Here is an 11,342-nt window from a genome sequence, read left to right on the forward strand (position 1 = left end):
AGCATGGAGCGCTCTGGTTCGATCCAGGTGGACATCCCTGACTTCAGTAACTCAGTCCTGATCCACCTGAACCAGCTGAGGGTCCAGGGCCGTCTGTGTGACATCGTGGTCCAGGTCCAGGGCCAGAGTTTCCGGGCTCACAAAGTTGTCCTCGCCGCCAGTTCGCCGTACTTCCGCGACCACATGTGTCTGAGTCAGATGAGCACGGTGTCGCTGAGCGTCATCAGGAACCCGGGCGTCTTCGAGCAGCTGCTGTCCTTCTGTTACACCGGGCGTCTTTGTCTGCAGCTCGCCGACATCATCACGTATCTGACCGCCGCTAGCTTCCTGCAGATGCAGCACATCATCGACCGCTGCACGCAAATCCTGGAGGGGATTCACCTGAAGATCAGCCTGGCGGATCTGGACCACGAGTCCAGAGACGACGAGGCTCCGGGTTCCAGGAGCTCCAGGAACCTGGAGGCCGTGGTCCGAGGAGGTCATCACCACGCCGGCCTGAGGATCCTGGGCCCGCGGGGCGGAGCCGAGGCTCGGGACGCCATCAGCCCCGCGGAGGAGCCCGTCAGCCCGCCCCCGACTGTGGACCACAGCGGACTGGAGGGGGGCGGGGCCACGGTCGTGGGCAGAGCCGGTAAGGAACCGATCCTTCGCATCAACCGGGCCGGTCAGTGGTACGTGGAGACGAGCAGCGAGCCGGACCGGAGCGGCAGCGCCGAGGAGGGCGGCAGCGTCGAGGGCGTCCACATCAAGACCGAGAGGATGGAGGAGGAGTGGCTTACGGCCGAGCAACAGGAAGAGGCGGGGCCAGTGGAGGAGGGCGCCACCGTGATGATTGACACGTCAGGACGCAGCACGTTGGTCACGGGACAAGGAGTCGTCCTCGGTCCAAGGAGTGTCCAACGGAGTGTCCAACCATCGTCCTCCTTCAGTGAGACTGACCGGTGAGTGTGTGTCTGTGTGTGTGTGTGTGTTAATGTGTGTTTGTATGTTATTGTGTTATTGTGTTAATGTGTGTGTGTGTGTGTGTGTCAGGTTCAGTCCCACAGGAAGTGTTGTCGTCCTCTCTGAACGTCAGCGAGCCAAGAGTGAGTCTCCAAACAGAGTGGACGATGTGAGACAGTCCAGTTCACAGGTAAACAAACACACACACACACACACACACACACTCTAGTCAGGTTAGCATTAGCTCCCGGATAATAGTTAGCATAGCATTAGTTTCTGGAAGCGTAGCAAAGCTTGGTGGTTGTTAGCTTAGCATTTTTTCCTGGATAGTAGTTAACCTGGAGGTAGGTAGTCTCGCATCAGCTCCTGGCTCAAGGTTAGCGTAGCACTGGTTTGTGGAATCATAGCATAGCATGACACTTGTTAGCTTAGCATTTTTTCCTGGATAGTTGTTAGCTTAGCAGTAGTTAGGCTAGCATCAGCTCCTGGATCGAGGTTAGTGTAGCATTAGTGTCTGGAATCATAGCCTAGCATTGCGGTTGTTAGCTTAGCATTATTTCCTGGATAGTAGTTAGCTAAGCAGTAGGTAGTCTCGCATCAGCTCCTGGCTCAAGGTTAGCGTAGCACTGGTTTGTGGAATCATAGCATAGCATGACACTTGTTAGCTTAGCATTTTTTCCTGGATAGTTGTTAGCTTAGTAGCAGGTAGGCTAGCATCAGCCCCTGGATCGAGGTTAGCGTAGCATTAGTGTCTGGAATCATAGCCTAGCATTGCGGTTGTTAGCTTAGCATTATTTCCTGGATAGTTGTTAGCTTAGCAGTAGTTAGGCTAGCATCAGCTCCTTGCTCCAGGTTAGCGTAGCATTAGTATCTGGAATCATAGCCTAGCATTGCGGTTGTTAGCTTAGCATTGTTTCTTGGATAGTAGTTAGCGAAGCAGTAGGTAGTCTCGCATCAGCACCTGGCTCAAGGTTAGCGTAGCATTGGTTTGTGGAATCATAGCATAGCATGACACTTGTTAGCTTAGCATTTTTTTCCTGGATAGTTGTTAGCTTAGTAGTAGGTAGGCTAGCATCAGCTCCTGCCTCGAGGTTAGCGTAGCATTGGTTTATGGAATAATAGCACAGCATAACACTTGTAAGCTTAGCATTTTTTTCTGGATAGTTGTTAGCTTAGTAGTAGGTAGGCTAGCATCAGCTCCTGGATCGAGGTTAGCATCATTAGTTTCTGGAGTCGTAGCGTAGCATGGAATTAGCATATCATGACTCTTGTTAGCCTAGCATTAGCTCCTGGTGTTTTGGTGACTGAAGGGTGTGTGGTGATGTCATCAGGGGGAGGAGCACGCAGCCTTTGACATGGGAGGCTACGAGGATTACCTGAGGGAGCAGGTGGGCGACCGCTGGTTCCGCTACAACCCGAGACTCACCTGCATCTACTGCTGCAAGTCCTTTAACCAGAAAGGCAGCCTGGACCGACACATGCGCCTGCACATGGGCATCACGCCGTTCGTGTGTCGCATCTGCGGCAAGAAGTACACGCGTAAAGATCAGCTGGAATATCACATCAGGAAGCACACGGGGAACAAACCCTTCCACTGCCACGTCTGCGGGAAGAGCTTCCCCTTCCAGGCCATCCTCAACCAGCACTTCCGCAAGAACCACCCGGGCTGCACACCACAGGAAGCCCACAGCGCCGCCTCCCCCGAGACCACCACCACCTCCGTCACGTCCAGAGGGGGTCCCGGGGACGAGGCCTCGCCCAGCGGGGAGGAGCCAGAGGGAGGGGGCGGGGGAGGAGGCGGGGCCGAAGGACCGCAGGCCTCGGTCTCCACCACCGGACCGGACTGACCCGGCTGAGGGAAAGTTTGGGTCAGCACCGGGGTCAGGGGTCAGGGGTCAGAGGTCAGGGGTCAGACCCGGCCCACACACACACACACACACCTCAGAGTCCAGCTGAGATTTGTTTCTGCTTTAAACCACATCTACCTTCACAGACCGTTACCAAGACAACGCCACACACTCCACGACAACCTCATACAGCGGAGTCCTCGCTAGGCTCCGCCTCTTTCTGTTACCGTGTCATCGCTTTAGAGTCGACTTTACGCTAATGTCAACACAACCACTTTGCCAAAATACCCACAATACTCACAGTACTCAAAGTACTCAAAGTACTCAAAGTAAAAGTACTCTCAGTGCCAGTTGAACAACTTCAATCCTTCATGTTTGCCTTTGACAATCTAACCGTTAACGCCACGAGGACAAAAGAGAAAACTCCAGTGTGTTCAGAGCTCCTCCCCCTGCTCCTCCTCCCCCTGCTCCTCCTCCTCCCCCTGCTCCTCCTCCTCCTCCTGCTCCTCCTCTTGCTCCTCCTCCTCCCCCTGCTGCTCCTCCTCTTGCTCCTCCTCCTCCCCTGCTCCTCCTCCTCCTGCTCCTCTCCCCCTGCTGCTCCTCCTCTTGCTCCTCCCCCTCTTCTTGCTCCTCCTCCTCCCCCTCTTCTTGCTCCTCCTCTTGCTCCTCCCCCTGCTGCTCCTCCTCCTCCTCCTGCTCCTCTCCCCCTGCTGCTCCTCCTCTTGCTCCTCCTCCACCTCCTGCTCCTCTCCCCCTGCTGCTCCTCCTCTTGCTCCTCCTCCTCCTCCTCTTGCTCCTCCCCCTGCTCCCCCTGGTCCTCCTCCCCTGCTGCTCCTCCTCCTCCCCCTGCTGCTCCTCCTCTTGCTCCTCCTCCTCCTCTTGCTCCTCCTCCTCCTGCTCCTCCTCCTCTTGCTCCTCCTCCTCCTCTTGCTCCTCCTCCTCCTCTTGCTCCTCCTCCTCCTGCTCATTAATCATCATATGTCATGAATGAATTTGTTAAAGCATCACCACAGGTGGACAGCAGGGGGCGCCTTCACAGAGCCAGAATCTTCCTTCAAAGTATGAAGCTCCCCCTTGTGGCCACTTCACGTAAACGCCGCCTCGTAAAAATTAGCTTGAATTATTAGGATCTTTTGTTTTGCGTCTGTTTTGACGTACATTTAACACGTAAACCTCGTCGTAAACCTCGCAAACGTGGATCAGGATCACACGTGGATCAGGATCAAACGTGGATCAGGATCACATGTGGATCAGGATCACACGTGGAACCTCAGATCGACACGGAACATGGTTTTCGTATTAGTTTTTTCTTTTAAAAACGCAGCGTTCACGTGAGCGTTGAAAGGGGAGGAGCCTAAACTCTGCTCACACTGGATTGGTCCGTTGGTTTCGCTGTAAACGATTGTAAATATCAGCGTTTAGTGGCAGTTCACGTGAGACCGGACCGGACTTGACCAGACCGGAGCGGACCGGACGCCTCAGATAAGCTACACAGCTCAGTTACCTCTCATCACTACGCAATACAGCTGCTGCAGTACCACAGCAGCCACCGGGGGGCGCTCTGACCCACTCACAGAGTTCTCCGTCAGTTCTTCTCAGATATTTTATATGAACTTTCTTTGATCTTTGACACTTTGTTGCTCTGACAATGTTTGTGACTCCTGATCAACGATCAATAATCAACGATCAATAATCAGTGAACGACGCCTTGAATCTGCTGCAGCCTGAGATTCACTCATTCATCTGTGATCAGAAGGAAGGAAGGATTGATCGATTGATTGATTGATCGATTGATTGATTGATTGATCGATTGATCGATTGATTGGTTGGTTGATCGATTGATTGATCGATTGATTGATCGGTTGATTGATCGGTCGATTGATCGGTTGATTGATTGATTGATCGGTTGATTGATTGATTGATTGATTGATTGATCGATCGATCGATTGATCTGTTGATTGATCGATCGATTGATTGATCGGTTGATTGATCGATCGATTGATTGATCGATTGATTGATTGATCGATTGATTGATTGATTGATTGAAGGTCAAAGTGCAGCAGAGTCGATGCGTCGTTGTCTGACCGCTGTGATCGGGGCAGCGTCAGGACGAAGACCTGGACCCAGTCAGACCACATGGATGTAGTAGCCAGGCCCTGCAGAGGTCAGAGGTCAGAGGTCAGAGGTCACCTGCTGATTCAACGTCCTGGCAACCAAAGGAACGGCGGCGCGGCGGCCATGTTGGTCCCGAAATGCCACAACACGAGCACTTATGGGAGGGTGGGGGGCGGGGTCAGGAACATGAATGAAAACATAATCTCAAACTACTACAATGATTATTATTATTATTATTATTATTGTTAATATTCACACGTTCATCTTGTAGACGTCGTTTTTCTACACCGTTTTTATGCAAATGAAGTCTCCAGACTCCACCACGCCCTCTTCAGGCTAAACCAGGAACTATCAGGTATAAAAGACTGTTTTCTTTCAGCCAATCACGGCGTCACGTTTCCCCCCCCACGTAGCAGAATGCTAACGCGCTAAACCTCAGTGTAAATAAGCAATTTTACGAGTCGCCGTGGGATCCGTCGCCACGGTAACGCAGAAAACAACAGACACTAAGGATTATGGGTAAATCCTCAGCACAGCTGCGACGACTCACAAGTGACATCATTGATTGTTATTTTTTTTGGGTTTTTTTAATGAAAGGTTCAGGAAAACGCTGTGACATCATCATCATCATCACTTTTTTATTAAGACGTGAAAACAAGTGTAGGAGTTTATACATCCACTAGAGGGCGTCATTCAACGTCAATATTCCCCAGAGAAGAAGAAGAATCACTATTTCTACTGTTTCAGAGCAGAATAGTTACACAAACTAATGCTTTTTAAACCGGTCCAGACCGGGCTGAGCCAGTTTGGACCGGTCTGGTCTGAACCAGTTTTTAACCGGTCTGGTCTGAACCAGTTTGGACCGATCTGGTCCGAAGCAGTTTGGACCGGTCTGGTCTGAACCAGTTTGGACCGGTCTGGTCTGAACCAGTTTGGACCGGTCTGGTCCGAAGTAGTTTGGACCGGTCTGGTCTGAACCAGTTTTTAACCGGTCTGGTCTGAACCAGTTTGGACCGGTCTGGTCTGAACCAGGTCCGGTGACACGACAAATATAGAAAAACGTAAAGAAAGTTTGACGTACAGAAAAAAAAATGTTTTCAAGACGCGTTTTCACTTTATGTCGTGATTGAAGTTAGCTAACAGTTAGCTGTGTTGGCTAACACTTCATTTTTTTTCTCTCTTTTTTGTGTTAGAGTTTTTTTTTTTTATGTTTTGAGAAGATTAGCGTGGACGTGTTGCCCTGCTTTCATGCTAACACGAGGCTACAGGCTAAAGTCCGTCCACGCTAAACATAAGCCTCGTTTTTTTTTTTTTTCTATTTTTAAGAAACAGGAAGTTGATCTTTGACGTCATGTTTTATAAACTAGTTACCAAGAGAACAACTCAGTGAACTGGTCTGAACCGGTTTGTCTCAGTTCAGTTTAAAGTTCAAACTGTGAAAACAGCTCGACCTCATCTTCATCATCATCGTCTTCTTCATCTTCATCATCATCGTCTTCATCGTCGTCTTCATCATCATCGTCGTCATCATCATCGTCTTCATCATGGTCTTCATGGACATGTTCTCCTGATCACAGGTACTGAACCACCTGACAGCTTTGACCTTTATGTTGCATGTGTATGGGGGAGGGGGGGTCAAGGGTCAAGGGTCAAGGGTCAATGCTAGTATAGAAAAATGTGAAGAAGCTTCTTTCACGATGACCACTATCACTCACAGGTCACATGACCTTCACAGGAAGTCATAAAGGAATAAAGAAAGCACTTCCTGTGTCAAACTGCTGAGTCATGTTTCTGTTTCTACATCTAAACATTGATGCTTTTATTGTGAAGTTTGAATCTTTCCATCAGAACAAAACACTTTTACTTTGAAATTCTGTGAAATATGAACTAATGAACTTTGTGTTCCCGCCCCCTCTTGACCAGACTGTACTCTCCTAGGCTCCGCCTCCTGGTGACCACTTCCTGTTCCTGTCAATCAACTGTCATTACACAGGAACAGGAAGTGGTTACTGGTCTGAACCGGTTTGAACTGGTCTGTCAATGTTTTCATCTTTACTGAAGAACTTTTATTCTGTTGTAGAAACATATTTACATTTAATCTTTAGGGTCAGAGGTCATCCTGTCATTGTCTGTAGGGGTCAGACGTCAGTGACTGAAGGGGTCAGAGGTCAGTGGCTGCAGGGGTCAGAGGTCAGTGGCTGCCGGGGTCAGAGGTCAGTGTCTGTAGGGGTCAGAGGTCAGTGACTGTAGGGGTCAGAGGTCATCCTGTCATTGTCTGCAGAGGTCAGTGGCTGTAGGGGTCAGAGGTCAGTGATGTCAGAGGTCAGTGACTGCAGGGGTCAGATGTCAGTGGCTTCAGAGGTCAGTGACTGCAGGGGTCAGACACTCGGCCGGTGAACAGCAGCGCGTTAATGGTCGACTCTCTGATGAAAAGCAGAAACGGTCGATCGGCCTGAAAAACCTCACGATGAGGATTAAAGGAGCGTCCAGAGACCAGGACCGCTGTGGAGGCCGCCGCCTCAGAACCCTCCTCGTTCACCTGGAGACCACAAGACAGGTTCATCAAGACCCTGGACCAGACCACATCAGGACCAGACCCTGGACCAGACCACATCAGGACCAGACCCTGGACCAGACCACGTCAGGTCCAGACCCTGGACCATGTGACTCACCTCCAGATAAGCTTTGTGGTAAGCGTCTGAGATGTAGAGTCCATCACTGTCGTCCTCCAACATTCCTGAAAGACACAGCGAGAGTCACCGTCCCTGTTACTGCTCTGTAATCAGATTACCTGACTGTAATCAGATTACCTGACTGTTATCAGATTACCTGGCAGACTGGCCGTGTTGGGGTCAAACAGGTCGGTCAATCCCATTTCCTTCAACGTTTCCTTCAGAGTGAAACTGTCCTCCAGTTTAAATCGAGGCACATGGACGGACACTGTGGTCTTCCTGATGTTCCTCAACCAGGTCCTGACTTTGGTCAAGTCCAGACTGTCCTCCACCTGCAGATCAGATTACCTGACTGAGTCTTCGTGGTTAATCAGATTACCTGACTGAGTCCTCATGGTTAATCAGATTACCTGACTGAGTGCAGTGTCTTTGGTGGGCAGAATGAGGACCATGGTGATGTCGTCTCCACGGTACGGCATCTCCAGCACCTGGACGTGGTCTTCAGGGAAGAACCTGTACCTGAAGCCGTTCTCCTGGAACATCATGTCCACGGAGCAGCTGCGACTCGCACTGACGTGGAAATCTGTCTTGTAGACGTCACCTTTGTCAAATTTGTTCTGCCATTGACCCTGAAACACACAACCAACCAAAGAAGAGCAGCAGTTCACACCTTCACGTCTAAGAAGAAGAAGTAGATGTACTTTATTAATCCCCTCATTAATAAATTCATCCTCGACTAGGAACCTTCCTAGAATGAGGAGCAGTGGGCAGCTATGAGCCTCAGGAAGACCTCCTTAGGAGGACCTTGCTCAGGGTGACCTTGCTCAGGAGGACCTTGCTCAGGAGGACCTCGCTCAGGAGGACCTCCTTAGGAGGACCTTGCTCAGGGTGACCTTGCTCAGGAGGACCTTGCTCAGGAGGACCTTGCTCAGGAGGACCTTGCTCAGGAGGACCTCGCTCAGGAGGACCTCCTTAGGAGGACCTTGCTCAGGGGGACCTCGCTCAGGAGGACCTCGCTCAGGAGGACCTTGCTCAGGAGGACCTCCTTAGGAGGACCTTGCTCAGGGGGACTTCACTCAGGAGGACCTCCTTAGGAGGACCTTGCTCAGGAGGACCTCGCTCAGGAGGACCTCCTTAGGAAGACCTTGCTCAGAACGACCTCCTCAAGAGGACCTCGCTCAGGAGGACCTCCTTAGGAGGACCTTGCTCAGGAGGACCTCCTTAGGAGGACCTTGCTCAGAACGACCTCCTCAAGAGGACCTCGCTCAGGAGGACCTCCTTAGGAGGACCTGGCTCAGGAGGACCTCCTTAGGAGGACCTTGCTCAGGAGGACCTCCTTAGGAAGACCTTGCTCAGGAGGACCTCCTCAAGAGGACCTCGCTCAGGAGGACCTCGGTGGACCATGATGGAAACACAGTTCAGTCTCATACCTTGAAGTAGATGGTGTTGACGAGGACCAGGACCGTGTCGGACGTCACCGCCCCCTCTGGCAGCGTGTCCTGGATGTGGTTCTTGGTCTTGTTGGCGATCCACTTGTTGATGGTGGTCCGGGCCTGATCGGGGTTTTCCTGCAGCACAGACTCAGAGTTAATGAGGTCAGAGGTCAGAGGTCAGACACCGGACCACCACTGACCTTGAAGTTGAGAGGAAGCAGTTTGGCTCCGTAAACCGTCTCACTGATGTTCTGGTACGTCTCGTTGAAGACCACAGACTGGTCTCCAAACAGTCTGTTAGCAGAGACCAACTCTGTGGACATGTCCTTCTTCCTGAAGAGACGACAGTTGAGTTTAGCAAAGAAGAAGTGGACCTGGTCTGAGGTCTTCTCTTTGATGGTGTCAAACTCAAAGACCTGCAGGAGGACAAGGAGACAAGGAGACAAAGAGACAGACAAGGAGACAGACAAGGAGACAAAGAGACAGACAAGGAGACAAAGAGACAGACAAGGAGACAAAGAAACAGACAAGGAGACATAGAGACAGACAAGGAGATGGACAAAGAGACAGACAGACAAGGAGACAAAGAGACAGACAAGGAGACAAAGAGACAGACAAGGAGACATAGAGACAGACAAGGAGATGGACAAAGAGACAGACAGACAAGGAGACAGACAAGGAGACAAAGAGACAGACAAGGAGACAGGGAGACAGACAGACAAGGAGACAAGGAGACAAGGAGACAGAAGTTGTTTATTGACCGTCTGAACTGGACTTTAGTTAGAGTCCATTTTAAAGGTGTGTTTAGCGACGTTAGCATGTGTGAGCTAGTTGACCTCTGACCTCCATGATCTGTCTCAGTGTGTTGTTACATGCTCCTAGCTTAGTCATAGCAAAGGCTGTGGACACACTGATGGGAGACATGAAAACATTAGACTCTGTGTCTTTACTGTGGACCAGCTGTTTGTAGAGGGACAGAGCGAAGCGTCCATTAGCCTTGGACAACTCCCACACTCTGGGGTTAGTGGACTCAGGGACCGGGTCAGGGGTGGGGCCAGGGGCGGGGGAGGAGTCAGGGGCGGAGTCTTCAGGCTCAGGGCTGCGGTAGACGCAGCGCGGCTCCAGAGCCAGTTCTCTGGGTTTGACGCTGCAGATGTCCTGATGGACGGAGACGGAGACGAGGGACAGACACACGGACGCCAACAGCCAATCAGCAGCCGCCATCGTCCTGGAGACCTGTCAATCAAAGGGTTCACTGACTGTGAGGGCGGGGCTTAACCACAGGCCAATGTGTTTTTGTGTTTGTGTCATCATCATCATCATCATCATTATCACATGATTTCATGTTTATCACACATGCACAAACACACAGGTGCACAAACACACACGTGCACAAACACATACATGCACAAACACACACATGCACAAACACACACACACATATGCACAAACACAAACACACACACATGCACAAACACACACATGCACAAACACACACATGCACAAACACAAACACACACACACATATGCACAAACACACACACACACATGTACAAACACACACACACATATGCACAAACACACACACACACATATGCACAAACACACACACACACACACATATGCACAAACACAAACACACACACATATGCACAAACACACACACAAACACACACACACACACACACACGTACAAACACACACACACACACACACACACATATGCACAAATACACACACACATGCACAAACACACACACACACATATGCACAAACACACACACATGTACAAACACACAAACACATGCTAAAACACACACATGCACAAACACACACGCATGCACAGACGCACAAACACACACACACATGCACAGAGGCACAAACACACACACACACATGTACAAACACACAAACACATGCTCAAACACACACATGCACAAACACACACGCATGCACAGACGCACAAACACATGCACAGAGGCACAAACACACACACACACATGTACAAACACACAAACACATGCTCAAACACACACATGCTCAAACACAAACACACATATGCACAAACACAGACACACACACACACATGCACAAACACACACACATGCACAAACACACACACACACATGCACAAACACACACACATGCACAGACGCACAAACACACACACACACACATGCACAGAGGCACAAACACACACACACACATGTACAAACACACAAACACATGCTCAAACACACACATGCTCAAACACAAACACACATATGCACAAACACAGACACACACACACACATGCACAAACACACACACTAACACAAACACAGACACACACA

The 11,342-nt window shown here is 50.4% G+C and overlaps 2 protein-coding genes across 2 annotated transcripts; one reads left to right on the top strand and one right to left on the bottom strand.

The window, feature by feature from the left end:
* On the top strand, positions 1–2,789 carry zbtb37 (zinc finger and BTB domain containing 37; the record flags this gene model as incomplete). The annotated part of the gene is made up of 3 exons (XM_083888570.1): positions 1–941; positions 1,033–1,132; positions 2,274–2,789. Exons 1-3 carry the CDS (start codon positions 4–6, stop codon positions 2,787–2,789), a joined length of 1,554 nt encoding a protein of 517 aa, XP_083744696.1. The 5' UTR covers positions 1–3.
* Positions 2,790–5,670: 2,881 nt separating this feature from the next.
* serpinc1 (serpin peptidase inhibitor, clade C (antithrombin), member 1) lies at positions 5,671–10,233 on the bottom strand (the record flags this gene model as incomplete). Its single annotated transcript, XM_083888360.1, has 8 exons — positions 5,671–5,927; positions 7,275–7,443; positions 7,577–7,641; positions 7,734–7,908; positions 7,987–8,205; positions 9,007–9,144; positions 9,210–9,425; positions 9,853–10,233. The coding sequence occupies 8 exons, from the start codon at positions 10,231–10,233 to the stop codon at positions 5,671–5,673; spliced, it is 1,620 nt and encodes a 539-aa protein (XP_083744486.1).
* Between the last annotated feature and the right edge of the window lie 1,109 nt (positions 10,234–11,342).

Source organism: Microchirus variegatus (genome assembly GCF_963457635.1).
Source record: "Microchirus variegatus genome assembly, chromosome: 4".
In the NCBI taxonomy this organism is placed as follows: Eukaryota; Metazoa; Chordata; class Actinopteri; order Pleuronectiformes; family Soleidae; genus Microchirus; species Microchirus variegatus.